The 27,600-nt window shown below is 39.8% G+C and overlaps 1 protein-coding gene across 9 annotated transcripts in view; it reads right to left on the reverse strand.

Annotated features, from left to right (window-relative positions):
* LTBP1 (latent transforming growth factor beta binding protein 1) overlaps nucleotides 1-27,600 on the reverse strand; it is a 424,099-nt gene that overhangs the window by 156,065 nt on the left and 240,434 nt on the right. For all 9 annotated transcript variants that reach the window (XM_067703302.1, XM_067703301.1, XM_067703300.1 and 6 more), the window contains 2 exons: nucleotides 25,507-25,609; nucleotides 21,401-21,472 (listed from right to left, as the gene is read on the reverse strand). In XM_067703302.1, the coding sequence (XP_067559403.1) occupies nucleotides 21,401-21,472; nucleotides 25,507-25,609 (175 nt within the window). The remainder of the gene's footprint in view (nucleotides 1-21,400; nucleotides 21,473-25,506; nucleotides 25,610-27,600) is intronic.

Genomic DNA, 27,600 nt, shown 5'->3' on the forward strand with positions numbered 1-27,600 from the left:
AGTGAGGTATCACCTCACACCAGTCAGAATGGCCATCATCAAAAAATCTACAAACAATAAATGCTGGAGAGGGTGTGGAGAAAAAGGAACCCTCTTGCACTGTGGGTGGGAATGTAAATTGATACAGCCACTATGGAGAACAGTATGGAGGTTCCTTAAAAAACTACAAATAGAACTACCATATGACCCAGCAATCCCACTACTGGGCATATACCCTGAGAAAACTATAATTCAAAAAGAGTCATGTACCACAATGTTCATTGCAGCACCATTTACAATAGCCAGGACATGGAAGCAACCTAAGTGTCCATCGACAAATGAATGGATAAAGAAGATGTGGTACATATATACAGTGGAATATTACTCAGCCATAAAAAGAAATGAAATTGAGTTATTTGTAGTGAGGTGGATGGACCTAGAGACTGTCATTCAGAGTGAAGTAAGAAAGAGAAAAACAAATACCGTACACTAACACATATATATGGAGTCTAACAAAAAAAGAAAAATGGTTCTGAAGAACCTAGGGGCAGGACAGGAATAAAGATGCAGACGTAGAGAATGGACTTGAGGACACAGGGAGGGGAAGGGTAAGCTGAGATGAAGCGAGAGAGGGGCACTGACATATATACACTACCAAATGTAAAACACATAGCTATTGGGAAGCAGCCACATAGCACAGGGAGATCATCTCGGTGCTTTGTGACCACCTGGAGGGGTGGGATAGGGAGGGTGGGAGGGAGATGCAAGAGGGAGGAGATACGGGGATGTATGTATATGTATAGCTGATTCACTTTGTTAGAAAGCAGAAACTAACACACCATTGTAAAGCAATTATACTCCAATAAAGATGTTAAAAAAAAAAAAAAGAGGTAAGTTTTACACTAGAAGGTCACGCTGGGATACTCAAGTATTGTATAAATATCCAGCCATAGCAGCAGATTCAGGAATAAAGTGAAAGGAAAGCATCGCTGGAAACAGAGCCTCAAGGTCATCTGCATGCGGTGATTGCTATGGTCTCAACTTTTTGGGCCCCCCACCCCACCGCCAGATTCATATGTTGAAATCCTAACCCTCCCCAAAGGTGACGGTATTAGTAGGTGAGGCCCTTGCAGGGTGTTTCAGTCATGAGGGAAGAACCCTCCTGAATGGGATTAGTGCCTTATAAAAGGGGCTCCAGAGAGATCCCTAGTCCCTTCCATCATTTGAGGACACAATGGAGACATGTGTAACTGGAAGAGGGCCCTCACCAGAAGGTGACCATGCTGGTGCCTTGATCTGGGACTTACCCGCTTCCAGAACTGTGAGCAATAAGTACCTGCTGTTTTTAAGCTACCCAGTTGGTGGTATTTTGTTATAGCAGCCCAAACGGACTAAGACAGTGGCCCAAGGGGAAATCAAAATGATTTGCAAGAGGAGAGACGAAAATGTGGCAATTTTTAAAAAAAGATTATAGAGTCATTTGCAAAGATAATTAAAAATAAACAGAATGTGACAAGTTAAAAGTAAAAAAGAATTAGTAGTCATCTATTTTATTCAGGGTGTCTTATGAAGCTTAACAGTTAACAGACTTGGCTTTTAGTGTTTCCATTTGAAATTATATTTACTTCTTTCAATCATTAATTCTAATAAAACTTCTATTAAGGATCCTAAAATGTTAATTTTCTACATTAAACTGAACGCCATGGTAGCAAAACATTACTAGCAGAATCGTCACATAAAAAGGCAAATGCAGCCTGCAATAAATCACTATTTGCTTATATTTCATATTCTACGCAGCCAAAGACATCTACATGGACATATTTTACCCAACACATGACAATATGACATTTTCAACGACATTCAAATGACAACCCATGTTTGTTGTGTAAATTCTACAGCATTCCAGCTTGCATGCAGCTGGAAACTGGTATAGCTAGATGACACCTGGACCAGCATATGGTCCAGCACCTGCCCATCTTACTATTTTTTTATGTTGGGGGTAGGAGTTAATTAATTAATTTATTTATGTCTGTGTTGGGTCTTCACTTCTGTGAGAGGGCTTTCTCTAGTTATGGCAAGCGGGGGCCACTCTTCATTGCGGTGCGCAGGCCTCTCACTATCGCGGCCTCTCTTGTTGCGGAGCACAGGCTCCAGACGCGCAGGCTCAGTAGTTGTGGCTCACGGGCCTAGTTGCTCCGCGGCATGTGGGATCCTCCCAGACCAGGGCTCGAACCCGTGTCCCCTGCATTAGCAGGCAGATTCTCAACCACTGCGCCACCAGGGAAGCCCCCCCATCTTACTCTTGATCAGAGTGTGTGTTGTATTATAACGCACATTTATGCACAGCATGTGATTGAAAATATCCCCCTATAACTCATTCTCTTTAAGAGAACCACCATGAAGGACCAGGAAGGGTGCCAAGTCCAGTTGGGGCTTACATGGTACAAGCGAATCCCCTGTTGTATGTCCCCACTTAAACCTCAAATTTGGGTAACCAGCCAGTTGTGGTCAAAAAGGCTGGACCACTGTTTCCCCTCATGTTCCCACTAGGGCGTGATCATCAGCCTTCCTCTTTCTCTGAGGGGCTTTTACTCCTGTTCACTGACTGCACCATTACACCTTCCGTGTTTACCTCTTGGGACCCAGAATTTTCCCTTATCTGGAAGTTTCTATGACAGTACCATCCAGTCTCCCTGCTGGCTAACCTCCCTGCAGGTTAAGGTGGTGTTTGTCCCCCACAAAGCATAGATACCTGGTACACAACCACTACCTTATGCTCTCTTCCAATGTCCCCTCTTTGACTCTCAACTTTGCCCACCACTTCGACCATGATGCCATGGGAATGGAGCACAGAAATTAAGCCTTAAACAAAAACACTATGGCTAAAGACAGGAAGAAGTAGAGTGAAGAAGAGGAATCATACAAAATTTTCCCTTCCCTTTTCCTACCATCTCTATTCTAATCAGCTTGTGCCCCTAGCAATACCACTTCCCCTAATTTTGGCTCCAGAAACCCAGAAGCATGGACACACTCTCACAGCTTCCAGAAAAACTCCCATTTCCCTCAACCACCTCAATTTATTTTTATCATATTCTAGAAAATACTATAAATTAGAGATTAAATTTCCAAGATTTTTTCTTTTTAAAGTTACATCCAGCTAAGTATATCCATCTTAAGTGTACAACTATATGAGGTTTTTGCATATACATACATGTATACATACAAGTAGATAAGTGTGTACACGTGTGTATGCACATACTGTATAACCACCACCCAGATCATGACTTAGAACATTCCCAGTGCCTCAGCAGGCACTTCATGTCCCTTCCCAGTCAACCTCTTTGCCCCCATAGGTAACTACTATCCTGATTCCCATCATGGTTGATTAGTCTTAGCTGTTCTTAAACTTCATATAAAGGGAATCATATTGTATATATTCTTTTGTCTGACTTTATTATGCCTAAGAGATTCACCAATGTTGTTGCATACAGTTCATCTTTCACTGCTCTGTTACATTTTACTGTGTGAGTACAAAGTTAATTTATCTGTTCTACTGTTGAGAGACATTTGGGGGGTTATTTCCAACCATGCACCTGTGAACATTCTTTTTTTTTTTTGCAGTACGCGGGCCTCTCACTGCTGTGGCCTCTCCCGTTGCGGAGCACAGGCTCCGGACGTGCAGGCTCAGCGGCCATGGCTCACGGGCCCAGCTGCTCCGCGGCACGTGGGATCTTCCCGGACCGAGGCACGAACCTGTGTCCCCTGCATTGGCAGGTGGACTCTCAACCACTGCGCCACCAGGGAAGCCCTGTGAACATTCTTATATGTATCTCTTTTGGTAGGCCTTGGCACTCATGTCTCTTGGGTATATATCTAGGAGTAAAATTTCTGGGTCACTAAATAAGGCTCATGTTTACTTCAATAAACATTGTCAAACAGTTGTCCTAAGTGGTTTATGTGTCAATTTCCAGTACCAACTGCTCCACGTCCTCATCAAATTACTGTTGGTCTTCTTCATTTTAGTCATTGAGCGGGAGTGTAGTATTATCTCATTGTGGTTTTGACCTGCATTTCCTTTTCGTATATTTAGTAGCCATTTAGATCTAAAAGCAATCTCTCCTACAACGTAAATACCTATAGGGATGTTGTAGGTCAATAAGATTGCTTCCCTCTTAGCTGATTCTCAAAGTGGGCTATGCTTAGCTATGGGACACTTTGGGTTGTTCCAAGGACTGGGGAACACTCACTGGGTGGACACTAGGGAACTGAACGAAGTGCGGTTAGTCCCCCTTGACAAAAAAAATTGTCAATAATGCCCTCACTGAAAAACTCACACACAGGGGATGAAAATATGAGTTTCTAAGTACAGAAGGGACCATCTTGAAGTAAAGTTGTCTGAGGAATGATGGAGTGGAGGTGAGTGCTTGCTCCATGAGGGGACTTGAAGGACTGCATTCACTCAACTCAGCCTCTATACTGTCTACATCTGGATGGTCTCCTGCTGAGACTGTGCTTTGGCCCCAGCAAGAAGCAAAACAGACTAGGTTCCCCAGATTGCTGAGCTCGGGGCTGTGTGTGGTTTGTGATCTGCAAGACTAGAATCCTAGCATCACCATGTCTGACCGGGGCTCTAAGGTAATTCATCAGACTTTTAACTGTGACCTGTGGACCTGTCCCTGGAGACTGGGCACCCTGCACACCTCTTTTAAGCACGGCAGTTCCTTTACGTCTGCTTCAAAAACTGAACTTCTAAGATGGCATTTGTAAAGAAAATTTGAAAATCACTGACATTATTTCTGTGAAAAATCATATTCCAGGTTTCAACAACTCACTCACAAATAAAACTTTAAAAAGCATTCCATTCATAAATTGTTCATTCCTAATACGCCAAATCTGAAATCTAAAAATTGGATAGGAATTCTCTTATTTTTTGCCACTTCATTCTTCCATCCCCTGCTTCGTTCCTGAGAGGATTGTGGTGTGGCTAGATAGTTTATATCTTTTGTGTTTAAAGAAAAAGGCAAAAAACTTATGCCCCGTGTTGTTAAATTTAGAACCCCAGAAATTAATATGAAACATGAGCAATTATCTAAATGACTTTCTGAGGTAGTCAGGCTCTTTAAGACCTTTATAAATAAACTGAAGGAAATTAAAGATTCACACATGCATTAAGGGCAAAACACGGGTTGACCGAAAGTGTGCTCTCTGGATGTGAGAAGTTTAAGGATTACGCTGCGAGGAGGCGTGATCGGGCCAAAGTTTAACAATTATATGAAACATGATCGGCGAATTATGAATTATAGCTCTATTTAGGCTTCAATTCCTCAGGCTATTTTCTTATTTAAAATTAAATAAAACTTCTAACTTGATTATAATTTTTTATAAATTACTTATATTTGACAAAAATAATTGTTTCAGGAGTCTCGTATTTTACAGGATCAGCCAATCTCCTTTAATGTGTTCTGATTAAACTGAAAGTATTGTAGTACTTAGTTTAAAAAAACAAACCAATGGTAAACAAACGAATTTGTTCACTGTTTTCCCTCTGCAGACCACCAAATTTCTCTGGACAATTGTGGAATTCTATCCTTTGAAAGAATGGTGTAACCACTCGCATAGAACACAGCTTACTGAGTTCAAGAACAAGGTCAAGATGAATGGCAGAAGGAGCTGACTCAGAACCAGTCACCGCCACCACCCCCACCCCGCCCCGCCCCCGGATCTCCATCTGAGCTGCTGGGCTGGGGAGTCTAGAAGTTTGCCGAAGCAAAAGGGAAGGGAGACACTCACACATCCCAGTGTGTACCTTTTAGAGTAGGCAAAATCTACGGTGGAGGGACAGGGAGGCTACGGCTCATGTGAAGACTTACATACTTCTCCATTCACTAAGAACATTTACAGAGGGTCTCTGCCCAGTACAGCCGACCATGAACCTCTGGCCATTTATCAAGTTCAATAATACAAAACTGGTCTTCTTATAAATTTAAAATGGTTGAATATTGGCAGTGTCACATGGTTCAACCTAACACAAAAGAAACAGAAGGCTGGGGCATCTATTACCCAGATAGTATAAAAATACAGAGTAGTTGGGACATATGCATAACAAGAGACTTTTTTGTGTGTGTGTGTGATACGCGGGCCTCTCACTGTTGTGGCCTCTCCCGTTGCGGAGCACAGGCTCTGGACGCGCAGGCTCAACGGCCATGGCTCACGGGCCCAGCCGCTCCGCGGCATGTGGGATCTTCCCGGACCGGGGCATGAACCCGTGTCCCCTGCATCGGCAGGCGGACTCCCAACCACTGCGCCACCAGGGAAGCCCAACAAGAGACTCTTTACACAACCTAATGTAACACAGCCTTAGCATTTTAGCACCAGAGGATGATAACAACAATCTAGTACTATGAGGCAAGGACCCTCATCACCGTCCTTTGTATTTGTACAGCACACCTTCTCTCACTGGAACTTTGTAACAATTTTGGAAGGTGAGCAACACAACAGTTATTCACAGTTTTATAGAGATAACTTTGTCCAAGCTCTTATTTTTTAAAAGGGTTAAGGGAGAATGGGGAAATCTAATGGGAGAAATCTCTCATTAAGACCGAGTTTGGTAACTAGGATCCTAAATTATGTCACCTAAAGCAAGTCATTTGTTTTCTCTTGATCTCACTTTCCTCTCTTGCAACGCAGATAATCCCCAAGGTTGCTCCTAGCTTAAATATCCTGACTTCAAAACAATCTGCAAGTTGCCAGAGTTGAAAATGCCAAGGAATAAATAAAGTATGACATTTACTGCATAACATATATCATGACTAGCATAAGTACCCTGTGGGAAATAAACACACTTTTATGTATCTATGCTCCTACAGGAAAGTATGTATGTTTAACAAAGTGAGTACTAATTTACTGCCTTTTTAGTAACACAAGTTTATACAGGAAATGAGGCATGTCCAGTAACCAAAAGGAGTTAGGTACCAGGTGAGAACAGTACATGCAGATCTTTATACTGTGTGAAAATATGAAGTGTTTTGGAGATTCTGGTTTTTGCTGATGGACAGAAATGCCATCACACAGTTCAGCAATTTGACTTCCAGTTGAAAGCAGGAAAAAAAAACCACCTCTGAGGTAAGTACTTTTCCTAGCCAGACAGACCATTTGGCTGTTTAACAGGGATCACTTAATTTAGATAAAGGAGGAGTTCACTCTCTAAGAGGACATATGTATTTCTTAAACTCCCCCACCCCGGGAAGCAGCTTCACACTGGGTACACACACCCCTGGATCCTTTTTTTTTTGGCTGCGTTGGGTCTTCGTTGCTGCGCGTGGGCTTTCTCTAGTTGCTTTGAGCGGGGGCTACTCTTGGTTGCGGTGCGCGGGCTTCTCACTGCAGTGGCTTCTCTCGTTGCGGAGCATGGGCTCTAGGCACACAGGCTTCAGTAGTTGTGGCACACAGGCTCAGTAGTTGTGGCTCGCGGGCTGTAGAGCGCAGGCCCAGTCGTTGTGGCACACGGGCTTAGTTGCTCCGCGGCATGTGGGATCTTCCTGGACCAGGGCTCAAACCCGTGTCCCCTGCATTGGTAGGCGGATCCTTAACCACTGCGCCACCAGGGAGGCCCATGCTTGGATACTTTTATTTAAGGGAATCAATTCCTAGATCTTGAGCCTTCATGTGTTTTCTTCTCTAAAAGTGCTCTAACAACACACTTGCCAATCTCCTTTTCCCTCTCTCCTTTACTCAGTGTCTGCTTTCTCTTCAAGGCACCCTCTTGCCCATCTGGAATCTCTCTAGGTGCACTGCCCTACAATGTGAAATTATCAAAGGCACCAAACGAATAAACAATTCACAACTATATCCCTCCTGAGGGACACAGTCACAGGAAAAGGGATAAGTCTGATTTATTTCATAAGAGAGTCTGGTTTTGCCAATTAGGTTAGACGGCAGACATCATTCATAGAGTAAATGAGCCAATGCTGCTGCTGAAAATATGTTGAAAGCCCATATTTAATAAAACATGCCAGAAATGAATCTACTACACCCCTTTAATTTTTGATTAAAAAATGCAGATATTGGCTTAAAAATGTGTGAACACCTAAGTTTTTCAAAATTATTTTAGGAGCTAAGGCAACAAAAAAATGTTAGAAGATCAACATTCAAGAGCAATTTTACCCAAGGTATTTTATACAAAACACAAGCTTTGTGAGACTTCTGCTAAAAGAAGAGTTCTGTGGCTGAATATGATTGAGAAACGCTACATATTCTATATACATTTGCACATGGAAGACCCCCCGAGAAGTTCTTTGGCGAGGACTCGGTTTTCTCTGTTTAACTTGGTATTCTCCACACTTTTGGCCCTGGAATCTCTTTTCACACACCACCTATTAACATCGAGCTGACCTAGTGGTCTGTGGAGCACATTTTGTGAAATGTTGCTCTCTTGGGTCAGCCCCAGGAACTATCATATGGGTCTCTTTGTGATTGTATTTGTTTCAACCTAGGCCCTACTGCAGCCATAGCCTCATGACCTGTAACTGTCCCACATTTACAAAATAATCATCTAGCATGGGGTGGATTCAATCACTGAACTCACTCAAAGGAAGCAAACCACTGTGGGAACAACTCCCTGCCTTCCAATCCTTCTGTCTGCAGGGTAACATGATAGAAGAATTATCAGAGCCCAGAGAACAGCCTGTATTTATTTCTCAATACATGTGTGCTACACATGGAAGATGCACATCTCTGCTGGTCTTGGATTTCCGACTATAATCTATAGACAGTACATTAATTTCTCCTTGAAACATTCATAGTAACATTATCTATTATGGGCTTTCCCCATGACTCGTGATACAACAGGCTTCTTCCCATTGATTTTATAGCCCCAGAGACTAAGGTCAAAGAGCTATTGGAAAACACAATGTGCTAATGACTCACTTCACCACTGTCTTTCCTGAAGAAAAGTGAATAAAATAAGCAGACATTTCCTTTTTGAATCTTATCCCAGTGATAGGAGCACAGTAAGAGGACACACCAGAAAATGATTTTACAATGGATGGGAATGGGTTCCAAACTGATTTTAAATGCTAAAATGATACTCAGGTCCAAATCAAAACTTTAAATCCTTACCCAAAATATTGTGCCTATTTAGACTAGAAAAAGCAGCAGGAGTTCCAAGAGGATGTCTAGGCCAGTAAAGTAACACCTTCACATCAGTAAAACATATCAATTGCCTCTTGGTCATTGAGACTGCAAAGCATGATTCAGCATCACATTAAGTACCCCCCCAGTTTCTGGGATTAAATCACTAAATACAGCAGAGCACTGTGATGAATATGGTAGGTAAATAAAAAGAATTTTAAACATTTTAAGTACTTTGAATAACTTAATTATCAAGTCTGGTTGACTGCAGTCTTAGTTCACGCCTACTGACTTTCTACTATGATTTCCCAAATATATAGCAATAACAGTGGATTCTAAGTTTCATTTTCATACCCACATTAGTCTCCTATACATATTGCTTATTTCCTCCTGGAAAGAAAGAAATATCAGAGCAATAAATTCCCTTATGTTAATGGAACTGAAGGGAACTTTAGAGAAAACATTAACTGTAGCGAGTGTTGCATAAACTAAGAAGTCACAGAAGAACATGCTGAAGGAAGGGAAAAGTCACTGAAAAGTTTTAAATGAAAACATCAATGGATATTACGTCACTAGTCACAGTTCTGAATATTAAAGAAATGGTATTGGCCACATGCTGCTAAGTGAAAGAAGACAGACACGAAGCACTTACTGGATAATTTGAAAGTTCCTAAAAAGACAACTCATCTATGCTTATAATAGTCGGGACAGTGATTACTTCTGGAAAAGAGGGAGAAAGTAAAAATTGAGAAGGGACAGAGGGAGGATTCTGGGGTGCAGGGGATCTTCTGTTTCTTGACTTGAGTGATAAGTACACAGTTATGTTCACTTTGTGATATTCACTGAGCTAATTCCCTGTGATGTGTGCATTGTTCTATATATAGGTTACACTACTAATAAAAATTTAAATAGATAATAAACTACATAATTTCTAATATTATCAGACTTTTTTCACCAACACTTTTTCAACATGGCCTCATAAGTTTAGACGTAAAGTGACCTCCCAGTAATACAAATAAAGATCTTCAAGGTGTTACAGACCGATTTCTAAAATTGCCGCAATTCTCTACCTCTTTTTGTATCCATGACCCTGTCTGTGTGACTTTGTAACTTCTCCCACTAGCAAGCAGAGTCTATTTTCCCACTCCTTGAATGCAGGCTGGCCTGTGACTTCCTTCAGCCACCAGTTACAGCTGAAGTGACAGTGTGTCAATCCCAAGCCAAGGCCTCAAAAGCTTTAGATAAGACACCTTGTGGAAGATTGCTGAGCCATCCCTGCTGAAGCCATCCTGGACCATCCAGCCCCAGGCAGCCATCAGCTGATCACAGACCCAAGACTGAGCCTGGCTGACATCACCCATACCCGGCCTGCCTGGGTCAGCAGAACTGTCCAGCTGCCCCCAGAAGGGTGAGAAACACATGATTGTTTTAGTAAAGTAACTGTTAACTTACAGGGGAAGGGAGAAGAGGTGATACAGCAGGGGAGTGCCTCAGGAGGAGTGCTCAAAAGGAATGCAAGCTTAAACAAACAGCCTCTAGAGGCCTCAACAGTTCTGCTTGTTAAGGACTTCAGGATAAAACTAAGGTACAATGGCTTGCTAATAACAAGAGAGAAAAACACTTATTTTACCTACAAAGCAGACACATTTAAAACAAGAAAACTTGCTGTGAAAGTAAACAATGAAGTGTGGAGAACTCTGATTTCTAAACCAAGTTACTGAAAGCACCTAACAGGAGAGTCTGATCTAAAGAGTAAAAGAACCAGAGAGCATCTAATATCCCCCCCAGTGCTGCTGCTTTAAGCCATGGTTTCCCCACCTGTAACAAGCAGATGCAGTCGTTGTCAGGAATTAATGACATAAAAAGCATGATAAGAAGTACTACAAACTACTAAGTAAATGTTAGTAGCACAGAATGGGGGAGAGCGAGCCCAGGCATCAGAGGTAGATGCTAGCACTCTCCAGGTATGCTATCTTCCATTACTTAATTTCTTTGAGCCTCAGGGCTCAGTTTCACTACAAGTTTAAAAAAACATAACACTATCTCACAGGGTTACTGTGAGAATTATGACATAGCTGAAGCACCCAACCCAATGGCTCCACTAAATAGGCATTCAATAAACACTAGCAAAATACATAAACAGGTAGATAAAAAGATGTGTAGGCGATAATGACCAAAAAGGAAATTTTATTTTATTAGAAAAGAGAAAGTTATCAAGTTTCTTATGCAAGTATTACCATAAGGAAAGAAGTAGCACATAAAGAAAATCAACAGTAATTAGAGCAGCAGGTGGCCTAGCTAGTTCCACCTCAGGAGAAAGTCTGGAGAAAAGTTGGGTGAGAACCTAAGAATACTAGAGGAAGCAGTTGGGGTAGGTACAAAAGGGTTAAAGTGGGCTTGAGAGCTGGAGAGCTTAGCAAACTTAGACCTTTTATGGCATTTGCTATGTCAGGATCACTGTCACTAAAAACATAGTTATGTCTACAGATCATCACCGTCTCCCTTGTTCCTTGTTACCATCACTGCAATAAGACCCAGAACAAGGTGAGTGGGCCTTGAAAGAGATGGGGAGACAGGGAGGAAGGGAGCATGGGAAAGAGAGAAAAAGGGAGGGAGAGTCCAGAGCACTCACTACAGTCATCCCTTGATATCCCTGAGGGACTGGCTCCAGGACCCCTCTCCTCATGCAGATCCCCAAATCTGTGGATGCTCAAGTCCTTTGCATCAAACGGCATAATACAGCCAGCCCTCCATATCTGCAGATGCAGAACCCACGAACGTGAAGGGCCGACTGTACTAATTTGAAGACATTTATATTAGCTCCATGACAATTTGGTCATAACCCCAAATCTCTGAAGCAAACCAAAAATGTCAATGAAGGAAAAACAAAATTAACAAAATTAATTAACAAACTATATCAACTTCCCACGTATTTAAAATAAAACCTTGAAAGAAGCTTACACTCACTAGCCTTAGGCACCGTAACAAACTTCAAATTCAGCCTGCCTCAACCCCCAAGGTACCTCAACTGACTTACCCACCTCCACTGGTGCATGTTTTCCCACGCCCGTGTCTTAGTTCCTTTCAGCCCTAATAACTACCCTGCCCCATATATCACCGTCTTCCCCAAATTACAATTATTTGAAAGTAAAATTATTTTTCTACATACAAAACTCAGACAAAATTATTAAAACCAACAGGAGTTAGTTCCAAGATTGTTAAAAAAAAAATAGCAATCTTGCTCATAGCCATATTCAATATAAAGTACCTGGGGAAAGCCTAAATGAAAATGTGAAGAGCCTATGTGAAGAAAAACATACTACTTAACTGCCCTTTTTGTGGTTTCAAATTTGTAAAGAAAAGGAAATAAGGAAGGAGAGGAGGGACACAGTCAGTGGGCTCTCTAAGCCTAGTGGGAAGGGAAATTGTACACCCTCTCTGAAGCCTAATGTGCATAGGATGAATCAAAGCTTGGGAACCAATAATGTCTCTTCTATACGTAATCATAGCTTCACATGAAGGTTTATGTTCAAGTACACCCCTGACAGCATTATATATATATAAAGGAAAAAAAGAAACTAATCTGAAAATCCAACTTTAGGGGAATGGTTAAATGAATTATCCTATATCCATTAACTGGGATTCTATGTCAGCATTAAAATAATTTTTAGAAGGTTATTTAACAATGTCAGAAAGTGTTCATTATCTATTAAGTAAAAACACAGTTTTCACAACTATCCATGAAATATAATCTCAAATTTATATATATGTATATATATATATACATATATATATGATTGGTAGAAAATATAACAAAATACATTTATTTGGTATTTTTATTTTCTATACATTTCTCTAGTTCCTAAATACTAAACAATAGGTGTGAATTATTTTTATAAACAGGAAAGAAAGTGCTTTTTTTTTTTAAAGGAATATGTTTTTAAATGCCATCTGTGATTTTCGAACTCAATGGGAACTGTCCTCTGAAACTGCATAGTGTTTGGTTCATTTCTTTTACAGCACTAACTACATGCTGCCTTGATGTTTTAATTATATGTGAGACAGTGATTTTTGTAAGGGTAGGAACTGAGTTTTATTAATATATTTCTCAGTGTGCCCCCACTTAAATCGTCATTAAATATCCATAAAACAAATGAGTGAATGCACGGCAGGTGGTGAATAAATTTATGTTGATGGGCTGCTTAATTACAACGGTTAAAAAGACTATCTGTGGATAACAATTATATAATATGAAGTTTTCTGAAAAGCTTTTCTGTATTCTAAAGGAAAAGCAATAATAAATAAATAAATAAATAAAAATATATTGATACATGTATATATATGTTAAAAACCACATTCTGGGGCTTCCCTGGTGGTGCAGTGGTTGGGAGTCCGCCTGCCGATGCAGGGGACGCTGATTCGTGCCCCGGTCCGGGCAGATCCCACGTGCCGCGGAGCGGCTGGGCCCGTGAGCCGTGGCCGCTGGGCCTGCGCGTCCGGAGCCTCTGCTCCGCAGCGGGAGAGGACACAGCAGTGAGAGGCCCGCGTACCGCAAAAACAAAACAAAAACAAAACCACATTCTGATACTGATCTCTTAAAAAAAAAAAAAGCTCAATCCTGATATGGACACTTTGTTTTTGTTTTTAAAGTAACACAGTAAGTTCATGCTTTGGCATTCACCCCAGTTCCTAACATAAAGCAATTACAGATAAAATATCAAGGTCAAAAACCGAGGTCAACATCCCAGTAAACCTGAAATGGTACACAAATACATGGTAGCTGGTGGTCACTGAAGCTCTGGGTCTGCTGTCTAGAAAGCAGCAGGGGAAGCCAGGAGTTTAACACATTACTGACCAGGGGATTTTGGCAGAAACAAACGCCTGTGGCTGTAATACGTCTCCAGTCAAAAGTGGGTTTAACAACTGAGGATAACAAACTAAACCTATTTATGCAAAAACACTCCTCCCTCAGCAACTAAAATCCAGCTAAACTTTTCAGTTTGCTTAAAAAGTTAAATAAATACATTTTAAAAAATGAAAAAAGAACAGGTTAGCTATGAAAAACAATGAGAAATTTTGGAACTGAAAAATAATCTTAGAATTAAAAGTGTAACAGATGGGATAGAATCTAGATAGGCATAGTAAAGCAGCAATTAGAAAATTGGAAGACAGAACTGAGGTATTCACGCATAAGGCAGCAAAAAAGACAAGAGGATAAAAGCACAAAAGACGTGTTATAAGAGAGACGAAAACCAGAGGTTCCAACACTCGTCTAAAAGGAGTTTCAGCTGAAAAGCACGGTGGAGAAACAATATTTTAAGAGATAACAGCAGATCATTTTTCAAATTTGAGGAAAGACCTGAGTCTTCAGATGGACAACACAACACTCTGCCTACTGAGTAAAATCAAGATAAATCCAAATATAGACACACGTCATGGTAAAACTACAAAACATAAAGAATTCAGAGATGATCTCCAAAGAGAGAAACATTATCTACAAAGGAAGAAAGTATCAAAAAGAGGTCAGAAAGACACTGGTATAATGTAGGTCAAAAGTATTGTTGGAAAATAACTGTTATCCTAGAATTGTACACCTGACTAATCTTGTTACAGAATGAGCTCAAAATAAAGATATTCTCAGACATGTAAAGTATATACTTCTCAGTGATCCCCATTTAAAGAGCTGTTAAGGGATGTGATCTAAAAATATAAATTAGCAAATAAAAATACAGGATACCCAGTTAAATTTGAATTTCAGATAAACTAATACTTTTAAAATACATGTCCCAAATTATTTGCTGTTTGTCTGAAATTCAGATTTAACTGGGCATCCTATATTTTACCTGGCAATCCTACCACAAAAGAAAACATGAACCCACAAAGCAAGCAGAGGACACAAGAAACAATGCTGAGTGCAAAAACTGATACAGTGTCAGTAAATTCATTCTACTATTAACTGTACGAAAAAGACTATTTACATTAACCATACCTTTGAAGATAATTCTAAAATGATAACTCTTCTCTAAGCCACAAATCCATTTTCTTTTAAATGTGCAAGAAGTTGTCATAATGGCCTTTGGACATTTCTATGTTAAAAGAAGTGTAAATCCAACAGCTGTTTTCCCAGCATGTATCACAAAGCCCGTTATATTACAAATGATACATGCAATATATTACAAATGATACATGCAATTAATCACAAGAAACATAAGAAATTTGTCTTAAAATTAGGCATCACTTCATCTCATCCTACCTGTCTGTTTTAACCCAACACTATGCCATAGGCCACATTCTTTTCTCCAGCCAAGTCAGTTTTCCTGAGGGTCTCTCCTGTACTTTCTAGTCCCCTCAAAGCACTCAAAGACCAGTGTTCCTCTATGTGTTCACCATACTCCATTCACAAGCAATTTTTTGACGATCATTAAGGTGTCTGAAATGTAAGCTACAGTCCAGACAAGCTCTTCATAACCAAGAAGTTCCATGTACAGCTTCCTTATATGGATTATTAACCAAGATTGGTGAGTTTCACTTAATGACAGAGAGATGCCCCTGAAAAAAACAGTGCATTATCTTTCCTATGGTCTGAATACAATTCAGTTTTAGATGCACATCGGGGCACTTTCTATCAAAAAGGAGACCTGCAGTGAAAGTTTTAATAGAGTATTACTGTCTTAGTGTATCTGTGTTGTAAATTTATTTTATTAAAGCAGAATAACCAGTGTAATAAAATAATGCCAAAAGAAAGTTATGTGGACAGCTCTTTCGTACTTGCTTTAACAGGCTCATCTGGAGGCAGCTGAAATTCAGCTAGATGGATGAGTGAACAAAGCAAATCACATCCTGCTGATTCAAACTGATTTAATTACACTAAATCCAAAGGGCAAGACCAATGTCTTATTCATCATTCATCACATATCCTCAGTCTGTAGCTCAGGAGTGCTCCACCAACTAATGTTTGTGGATTATGGAATATTTTTTAAAGATTTCAAAATTATTCTCGAAAAAGGAATATGCATACACTGGATTCTAAAAGTGTAGACGTCTTCTAGCTATGTATTTTGGCATTGCCCGCAGCACCTCTGCACATGCTAAAAATGTAGAAAACAGTAGATTGATTAATTTACAGTTATAAAATCAAACAGGTAAGTGATTTTAGCATATCAAGAGATATTTGCTTTTAATAAAAGATTTCACTGAAAAGACTGGTCCCCAAGTAATTTCAGAACCCAATTCTAGTTTTAAAAGTTAGATTTACACCTAATTTTTAAGAACTCATTTATTTCATGGCAAAGTTATGGGCAAATGACTAATCAAAATGCAGGGAAGAAGTATGAAAGCAGGAGTTCCTATGATCATTTCCATGAGGTACTACTTCATTTAATTCTAGTTCTACATCAAAACTTTAGAATAATAATCAAATGACAAAAGCTGCTCTAGATCCACCAGGAAATTTAATTGTATTGTTTGTTATGATAAATGAAGCAAATTATAACAATTCCATAATGTTGAGGGTAGTGAGGCAAGGTTTTAGAGCTCCATGTGTTTACATGTAATAAATCATTCCTTTGAAAAGATAATTGTAGCACCACTAGAAAGGAGGGGGAAAAAGAACCCAACTTTTAGGGCAATTATTTGAAAGCTCCTCAAATTAACTTGTGAACAGTTGGTTCTTTGTTACGGAGTGGCCATTATGAAAAGTTGTTTCAGGACATTAATTCACTTAGTTGAAGGAAATAATGTAATTCTAGTTATTAATCACTTTAATTTTAAATGTGCTTTGTAAACTGAGAAGACATTAAACTCCAAGAACAATGTGGAATGCACAAGTAATTAGATGGTTAATGGGCTTTTTTTGAAAAACTGCAGCATAAAATCAAAAGGCTTCAAGGCTCTAGGAAAATCCAAGTGTATATATGTAATGTGAGAAAGGTCTACCCAATTTTAGTGACCAATAATATCACCAAGGGAGTGAAATTAAGCCCTTCTCTCAAAAGCAATTTCAATAGATTCATATTATGTTATGAGTCAATCTTCTCTGTAGTGTAATTTATCTGTGCCTTCTTGAGGCACCATGAAACAGAATTTTCTGTGATACTTCACTCCAGAATTCACGCCAAAAAGTACAACACTGTTTTGCAAATATCTTCCTGAGACAGACATAAGCCAGGATTTGGCGTTACTGAACGTCAGTGCAACTGACTGAGGTGGAACCATTTGATATGCTCAGTATGAACAAAACTTGCTAAAGGTCACTCCATACCGGCCAAACCAGAAGAGGAAAAAACAATAAAACCTCAAGGAATTATTTAAAGGATTCTCCACTTTATTTTGCTAAATGAGATGGCAAATGATTACCTGCAAATTTTCACTCCCACTTCTACAGTGGTATTTTTATGAATATGAACTGTTAGAACCTTGAACCAGCCAGTGGAAGGAATATGTTAGATAACCACCCTTTCTTATTAAACAAAACCAAATTGACATTAATTGCTTTGACTTCTACTCGTTCTCAAAACAGATGGCATATCGTACCTACATTAGTAATACTTCACAGATATATATAAAATTGGTAAAGGAGGTCATACTGCAGACAGAAACAGAGGTGGCTTGGGAGTTTAATCCTAGCTGGGCCTCTTAATTATCTGTGTGACCTTGGACACTCTCTGTCTCTCTGTTTCTAACTAGGATTCTTAAGGTCCAAATCCCACCCCACCCCGAGAAAATAAGTATATTCTTCATCATCTGACATTCAGAGAAATTAGGAGCATCTGACATTTCTGGAGAGTATCTAACAATTAGCCATGTTGGATTAGGATGGTGAAGGATAAATAAGGATCCTCCTCTTTCTACAGCTTAATGAAGCAACCAGATATGCCTGATCAAGGGGACACTTCAGGAAACTACATGTCTAAAAATTGTGCAACAGACCAAAAAGTAATTTCCCTCTTCTCATGCACAACCTCTGTCCTTGGTGACAGAGTAATACTGGCATCAGAGTACTGGAATGAAGCTACAGAGTTATTTAACATTGTGTACTGCATAGGAGAAAAAGTCCCTGTAGCACCCCAAGCCAATAGTTATTAAGGATCTGCTGGATCACCTCTAAGTGCTGGAAGCTCAGTACCTCCAAAGGTGTTTCATTACAGTGATGGGGAACTCTAACCCACAGAAAAGGTTTGCTTGCAGTTGTTGTAAATATGCCTCCTTATAACTCCATTCTATTGACTTTGGCCTTTGAAGCAACTCATAAAAGTCTTGTTTTGTAGGAAAGTTGATCAAACATTTATTTAAAGCCATGTTTGTAAGGCAGCCATTACATTTCTCTTCAGTCTCAACTTCTCTAGGCTAAACACCCTCATGTTTAACACCAGGCCCTTCACAAGCCTGGCTGACCTTATTAGCCAAAAGATAATGAACACCAAATACCCAAACCCCAAATTCAGTCTGACTGGCAGAGTACAAGGTCATTACTTCCAATGCCCTGCTCATTCTGCTTCTACTAACACATCCTCATAATGGGCTAGGGCTTTTCATGTATATTTTTATCCAAATCTGTGAAACAACTTGGTTTATACTGTAGAATATACATTTAGCCATCTATTCATTCTTCCATCCATTTAATTCAACCTTCCATCCATATAATATGAACTTTTAATAATATCTTAAATTCTACTGATTCTTACATAATGTTAATTAACCCATTACTCCCATGTACCTAGCAGTACTACAGGTTTGCAGATGCTTCTCAAAAAGCACCCCGGGCAACCTCTCCTTTCCCAACATTCTTTCATCTAGGATGAGGGCTTATAATATTTGAAGGCAAAACTTTTTAAAGACATGGTATATCTATGTGCATTTCAAAAAAAAAGATTCTTTTTAAGTCAGTAAAAGCTCTACAAATCATAAAAGTTAAACAGACACAGTATTATAGAGACAATTTACTTGAGAAAATTTTCAGGTAATTAAGATATTCCTTTGACACGAACCATTTTAATAGGGATTAATCTATATATTGTTAACATTACCTAAATCTACTCAGCCCTATAAACACATACTGGCCAAGAAGAGAGAGCCTGAAACCACAAGTCCAAGGACATGTGCTGTGTTTTGAAATGGATTTTCGTTCAATAAGACTCTTGGAGTCTCTTTCAACATTTATTCCAAAGTACACATAAGTTACTAACACCACCACCTTCATCCTAGATGCGTACTGGGAAATGAGCAGCATTAAGTGGGCACCTCCCAAAGTAACTGAAACGAATTTGCTATCATATATGGATACTAAACTAGGCACTGGTAAACGTGAGTTACAACTTCAGCTCTATTTAGCCACAGGAAAGTCATTTAATCAGTCTGGGCTTGAATATCCTCACTTGTAAAGTACAGACACTGAACTGGATGATTTCTGAAGGTCCCTTGACTGTATGTTTCCATATACATTGAACAAAAGCACTCAGGGCTGTCAACAAACACATGAAAGGATGCTCAACATCACTAATGATTAGAGAAATGCAAATCAAAACTACAATGAGGTATCACCCCACACCAGTCAGAATGGCCATCATCAAAAAAACTACAAACAATTAATGCTGGAGAGGGTGTGGAGAAAAGGGAACCTTCTTGCACTGTTGGTGGGAATGTAAATTGATACAACCACTATGGAGAACAGCATGGAGGTTCCTTAAAAAACTAAAAATAGAACTACCACACGACCCAGCAATCCCACTACTGGGCATATACACTGAGAAAACCATAATTCAAAAAGAGTCATGTACCACATGGGCTTCCCTGGTGGCGCAGTGGTTAAGAATCCGCCTGCCAATGCAGGGGACACGGGTTCAATCCCTGGTCCAGGAAGATCCCACATGCTGCGGAGCAACTAAGCCCGTGTGCTACAACTACTGAGCCTGCGCTCTAGAGCCCGCAAGCCACAACTACTGAGCCTGAGTGCCACAACTACTGAAGCCCGCGTACCTAGAGCCCATGCTCCACAACAAGAGAAGCCACCGCAATGAGAAGCCTGTGTACTGCAACTAAGAGCAGCCCCCACTTGTCGCAAATAGAGAAACCCGCGTGCAGCAACAAACACCCAATGCAGCCAAAAAATAAATAAATAAATTTATTTAAAAAAAACAAAACAAAAAACCCAAAACGAGTCATGTACCACAATGTTCACTGCAGCTCTATTTACAACAGCCAGGACATGGAAGCAACCTAAGTGTCCAGCAACAGATGAATGGATAAAGAAGATGTGGCACATATATACAATGGAATATTACTCAGCCATAAAAAGAAACGAAATTGAGTTATTTGTAGTCAGGTGGATGGACCCAGAGTCTGTCATACAGAGTGAAGTATGTCAGAAAGAGAAAAACAAATACCGTATGCTAACACATATATATGGAATCTAGAAAAAACCAAAATGGTTCTGAAGAACCTAGGGGCAGTACAGGAATAAAGATGCAGATGTAGAGAATGGACTTGAGGACACGGGGAGGGGGACGGGTAAGCTGGGACGAAGTGAGAGAGTGGCATGGACATATATACACTACCAAAGGTAAAATAGATAGCTAATGGGAAGCAGCCGCATAGCACAGGGAGATCAGCTCGGTGTTTTGTGACCACCTAGAGGGGTGGGATAGGGAGGGTGGGAGGGAGACGCAAGAGGGAGGAGATATGGGGATATATGTATATGTATAGCTGATTCACTTTGTTATAAAGCAGAAACTAACACGCCATTGTAAAGCAATGATACTCCAATAAATACGTTAAAAAAAAAAAAAGCACTCAGGGCATTTCACATTTAACTACATAGTTTTACCCTATTGACTAAGAAATGTGTGTTTGCTCTGATATTTAATACCTGAATACTTCAAGGTAGCCAGAAATAGTCTGATGAAAGAAAAAAGGGGACTCTGCTGCCCAATCATATGTCAGTAAAGAAGTAGCACTTCTAGGTCCATGTATGTGCTCACATGCACACACACCCACACGTGGACAGGAGGTGACTAGCGTGGAGCCCACAGAGGGCTCCATAATGTAATCCCAACTCTCCTGGATTTCATCACAAATAGACAGAAGGGGGAAAAGTTCCATAAAGTTTAAATGGTAGTGAAGTAATTCTAGCAACAACACACTAAATTTCTATTTCCTAAACAGAGGGAGCAAGAGGTGGTTCTCTGTGTAACCTTCACATGCTGGGCTAATGAACAAAGCATGGCAAAACAACTCAGGTTTCTCAAAAGCCAAACAACTGTTGAGCTCATACACCAATGCAGTCAGTTAATCTTACCTTGACAAAAGGTGTTGTTAACCCGTTTATAACCCTGTAGACATTCCATCATTTGATTATATCCATGATAAGCTGTAAAGAAGAAACAGTTATGTTACATGCTTAGTTTAAATTCTTAAAACCCTAAACTACTATATGTGGTAACCAAAGCCATATAAAGCATCAGTGATCTTATTTCTAAGATACCAACCCAAGGTATATGCATTTCTTTCACATTTTCCTTGTTTTTCAGTATACCTCATATTTTGCAACAGACATAAATCTCAGTTAGTTGTCAATCTTGATTATGTTAGTTCAAAGAATCATAAGACTGTTCTATATTTTCTTCCAATTAGTGATTATTTATTACCAAAAAAAAAAAAAAGAATCAATTCCTCCCCAATGATTAACTACAGGCAGTTGAATTTTCTTATAAATTCAGAGGGGGTGACTATACATCCTGGTCTGCCTCAGACAACCCTTGGTGATACCTTTGATCCAGCAAAGTACATCAATAGCACGCCATTTCACTTTTAAAAGTGTCCCAGTTTAGACAATAAATTGTATGCTCGCCTCATTTACAGGCTCACATATTCCAGTGATGAGCTGATTCTTTATACCATGAAGCTGGGAAGAATAGAAGGTGAGGAGAGGAAGCTGGGAGAGGTGAAGGGCTGCTCTGATCAGTTGTATGGTTCATCAACTCAGAAAACTCATCAACAATACAAATGTCGCGGTCACCAATTTATCAACAAAATCCTAGTCTCTGAAATTCTGACATCCTAACGTGATACCCGAGAACCTTTCTGGCATAAGTTCTGGGACCAAGTTGACCTAGGTTCAAATCTTGGCTCTGCCACCTTGGAAGACAAGCTTCCTGGGTTTCAAATGGAATTCTGTACAATGGGAGTATTCCCATCTACTGAGCAGGTCAGGGTTGTTGTGGAGTTTAGAGATAATTTATGCAAAATGCTTACTGCAATGCCTGACAAAAATAAGCCCAGATATCATTGTTTCCTGCAATAAGGTGTTATTTTACTAAGACAATGAGTAACAGAAGATGGGCTGTCATCAAAATAGGATGAATGGTCAAACCACTTCGAAGACCTGAACAAGGAGTAAAAAAAAAAAAAAAAAAAGAAAGTTGCAAGTAAAATGGAAATTTTCTTTGGAAGAATAAAATTATTTTGCCCCTAACACATGCTGTTTATTCTCACCACTAGTGAACAGCGTGAGTATTTACTAGTGGCATTCATCTCCTCTATTACTTCCTTTCTTTGCCGTATTTCTCCTGCCGGAAAATGGTTAAAGTGAGGAATCTGGAAATGTTGGGTTAAAAGAAAAAAGAGGTTGGTACAGGGGGAGTCGCCCATTCAGGCTCTTGGCCACACGTCCAGCCTTATCCCATATAACAAGGACCCTTGTAGCAGGTTACCTACAGAGACTGTGCTATCTCTGTCTGTGAATTGTTCAAAGGCAAAAGAGAGATCATATCTTGTTTAAAAATTAACAGTCATCTACCTCAAGGCAGAAAGAGCTGGACCAGATGATCTTAAATTCTTCTTCCGTTTAGAATTTGATGCTAATTTTCTTCTAAAAAATGTTTAAAGGACAAGCGACTTGTTCATACCAAGTACATTTTTAATAGAGTACAGACTCTCTAATGAAATTATTTGCAGATTTAAAATTACATTTTCACAGTAAGAACTGATCAACAATGCAAGGTCCTTCTGTATGTGGCTAAACAAAAACTTCAAAACATTAAATAAGAGCCACCTGAAAACTGAATTTTGAACTACTTTGAGTGAAAAAAAAAAAAGGCATGGAACACAGAACCCAGCATCTAAAGCCAAGGAAAGTCCGCTCTTTTCCAAAACGAGTATGATTTAGATTAGTACCAACCAAGGCAAGTTTGTTAAACGACACAGGAATAATGTGACCCTGAGTGTGTTTCTTGGGAGTGAGTCACATCGTAGGACGGCACAAAAGGAGTAAATGTCAAGATGTTAATAGTTTACTTCATTCATAATCTGCGTTGCTCTTCGTGAAACAGAATCAATGTCTTCAATTTATACGTTAGGCGAGCCCATATATCATCTTATTTTCATCAGCATTTAGTTAAAAGTGATAGCAACTTCGTACTTTCATGTTCTACTTAAATTATCATATTAAGATATAAAAGCATATAAAGCAGTGAATTTATCCCCAGATGATAAAATTCTAGATAGAAAATGATAGAAGGTCAGGAGTTAGGGATTAAAAAACAAAGCAAAACAGAAAAACACAACAGTATGATTCCCTTTACTCTTAACTTCTGTCCCTGTCTTGCAACGCTGGGATTTGGAAATAAGAGGAAAGAGAAAAAGCTAAATAAGCAAAAGATACCCAGAGAAGGGGAGAAATGGAAAAGAAAAATAAGAGATAAAATGGAAAAAGTATTAGTGAACATAAATGTAGCCCCAAAACCAAGCTGTAAGAATTGAACTTCTTTCCTCAGCCCTTAGACTTAGCAGTGGGAAACATACCACCCATCACAATATTCCTGAAGACAAACTTACCCAAAAATGAAGGGAAGACATTTTTTAAAAGGCAATGCTTCTTCAACATTTTAAATATAGACTCGTTTCATGATCCATAAGACTCCACAGCAAATGACAGAGCTGGAGTCAAACTCTAGTCTACCTAACTCGAAACTCCATGCTCTTGAAATCATACCAGATGTCTCCTAGATGTCCCTTCAGTCAGGTTGCCACAATAATTTTAGGCAGATGGATCTTTCAGTGAGGCAGGACCATCACACTCAACCCACTTGCTGGAAATTCACATTGGTAATCATTACTGAAACTCAGAGAAAGTCCACTGGGGACAATGTCTCGGTACTGAATGTCTTTATTTACGTGGTTTTTTCCCCCGCTATGTGAAGAATTCATTAATTATCAGAAACTTTAGTAGGTGTTTCCAAAAATTATTCCTCTAAAGGAAGATAGGAGCAATTATCAAGAAAATAAGTGAAATTAACGTAGACATCAAAAGATTTAGAGAACATGTAAGTCTGAAAGACAAGGAAGAGAGACAATTTATTTAAAACAAATTATGATGGCGATGGAAGAACAGTATGTAAGACAGACCTATGGAGCAGTGATTCTAAAATGGCAGATCCTAGATTGAACAGGTTTAAAAGGCAGTTGAGAATATCAATCAAATCAACAGACGTTTAAAGAAGGGTAAATAAAACTTAGCCAATTGAAGCCAATGAGAAAATCCTTGCAGCATAAACTATTTAAAAAAACTATAAAAATCTTCAGTAACACAAAGCAAAAGATGATGAAGAGAAAAACATCACTTGTTTTCTTGGCCAAAACACGACGAATAAGAGGAAAAAAGCTCAACTTAAAACAAGTTACCTCTGGCTTTCTGAAAAGTATTAGAAAAATTGTGAAAAAAGTAATAGAAAGATGTACATCTGGATTTATTCACTTCAACAGGTTCTGAACAACAAATTTTATAGACTAAATGCATGTGGGTGTCAACAGCGATTCATGTCACGAAAATGTGATAGTTTAACAGTAGCAACTAAGAGGAAAAGGAGAAAAGCACTGTGTCCTAGTGACTGTAAGTTTCTCTTTCACAAATCAGCAATCATTCGTTTCTCCATTTTAGCTTTTCCTTTCAGTGAAATTTGAAAACCTACAGTGTAATAAAAACTACAAGAGAAGTCGTGGATATTAATAAAAATTTCATTTAAGGAATGTAATTTAAGAAATAGCAACTGCTCTGACTTTTTATAGGGTTTGGAAATTTAATTATCATTTTAAAAGAGATCTTATTTTTCTTTCACCTCAGAAAATAGAGCCTACTTATAGCACATCTCCTTTCTAAAGACTTTTTTTTTTAAATAAGTAATCCAGCTGGACGAGGCAACTGATAACTGTGTTTATGAATAAACAGAATCCATGTGAAAGCTTTCTCAGACTCGCAAGGTTTCTGAAAATGCAACTTGTCACACTACGTTCTACAATTCAATGCGATTTCTTTGAAGTCTAATGTTGTCTCACCATTAAAACCGTAATCATAAGGAAACAGATACGTTACATTAACCTGCAAAGGAATGATGATACGTCACTTACACGGCTTCTTGGGGCATTTCTGGCATTTATGAAAGCCCCAGGAGGTACCCACGGTTCCACAGCAGTCCTCCTGCTTTGAAAGGCCAGGAAGCGCTTTGCCACACTGCAATGATGAGGTGTGAAATACAAAGGTTAATTGAATGCAGGATGCCCAGCTCCAGAGCACTGCTGTGCTTCACAGCCACATTATAAAACAGTTCCCTTGTTATTGACACAGAACGGGGCGGGGGTGGGGGGGTGGCAGGGAGACCTCTAAAACCTCAGAACAAAACACCAGCACACAATATCGCACTCAAGTAAACGTGCATATTTCCAAGAGCTCCTTGGCATTTTTAGGGTCTTCAGAAGACCTGTCACTGTTCAGAGCACTTTATAAAACTTAACTCTCCAATGTCATTTCTTCCTTAGTAAGAACCTCAAAACTTAAAAGATAAACTTTTTATAGATAACTAATAAGAACCTACTGTATAGTACAGGGAACTCTATTCAATACTCTGTAATGATCTATATGGAAACAGAATCTAAAAAAGAGTGGATATGTGTATATGTATAACTGACTCACTTTGCTGTACAGCAGAAACTAACACAACATTGTAATCTACTATACTCTGATTAAAAAATTAATTAAAAAAATTTTTAAATTAATAAAAGATTAACTTTTAAATTTGAGGTTTAATTGTCTGTTGAAATCTCTGCCGTGGACACTCAGGGAACAGGGCTGTAAGGGTGAGGCATGTACAGAGACCTTGAGAGTGTGGCACAGATCCCACCTAAAGAGGCCATTGGTCCTCCTGTAACACCAAGGCCTGGGCAGGGACAGGATATGATCACGGGCTGAGCCAGATCAGCTCTGGACAAAAGGCTCCTGGCATCCTGACCCAGGGAAGTCAGCCAAGCTAGGAAGGTGCTGGCAGGTTTAAGTCAGGCCAGCAGGCAGAAGAGCCAGGCGCAGAGGCCACCTGAGCAACACGAGTTGACAGATGTGAAGATCCATCTCATCTTATGGTCAACCGAGGTCAGAAGAGGCTGAGAGGCAGGATCCTAAAGTTAGACCAACTCAGTGGGGTTGGGAAGGCTCTAGGACAACAGATTCTGCTCTGTGCACGGATCTGGAGGCCAGCTGTGCAGGAAGGGCCACCTGACTCCTCATCCCTATTGTGCAGGCTAAGCCCACGCCCCAGATCTAAGGGGTCCCTCTGCCTCAGTCTCTGTAAGATTCTCCAAATGGTTTCCAGAGTCATCTTTCCAAAGACAAGTCTGATCACATCACTCTGATTGAAAACCTTCAGCGACTCTCCACTGTCTGAAGACTGCAACCTCCCTAGCATGATACATGGGACCTTCCTGTTCTCACCTTAGACAATCTTTCTCTCTGTCCCCTTCCACCTCTCTACATCCATTCTTCAGGCACACCAAAGGACTCCTTATCTTCTGTACAAACTGCCTTTCCAAAAGTTTCTCCTCTCTGGAATGCCCTTCCTTCTTCTTTTGCCTTGAGAAACGTTCTTTATCCCTTAATCCCCAGCCCTGCAGAACCCTCACCACAAAGCCTCCTCCCTCCTCAATTTCAGCAAGTTCCTCCAACCATCCCCTCTACTCCGGGGCACTTTCTACACAATTCCACTGCTTCCACTATGCATTTTAATTAAACACACAGATGTATCTTATTTATATCCCAATACACAGTACACATTGCAAATAAACGCTCAATAAAAGTGGAAGAAAGGAGCAAACAACCTGAGGAACTAGGAAACAAACAAACTAGTTTCCATCCATTCAAGCAAGCGGTGGTTCTGGGAAAAACCATGGAAATTAGTAAACTCGCCCAGGCTAGCAAGCAGAACTCAGGGACAAAAAGCTGGGGCAGGTGGTGACTCGAAGAAGGGCAGCAGTGAGTAGACACCAGTCACCTGGCAGGCCTCCAGGGACAGCGCTGCTTTCCCACCAGGTCTACCCATGCAGCATTCCCAACGAGGCTCTAAGTAACTACATGTCCCAATTGTAAAACAAAACCAGAGAAGGCTCAGCTCAGCTAATGAAGTTTTTGTTACATCATAGCTTTGAATTCCTTAGGCTTTTGTGGTTTTTAATGAT

Source organism: Pseudorca crassidens, chromosome 14 (assembly GCF_039906515.1).
Source record: "Pseudorca crassidens isolate mPseCra1 chromosome 14, mPseCra1.hap1, whole genome shotgun sequence".
NCBI classification, from domain to species: Eukaryota; Metazoa; Chordata; class Mammalia; order Artiodactyla; family Delphinidae; genus Pseudorca; species Pseudorca crassidens.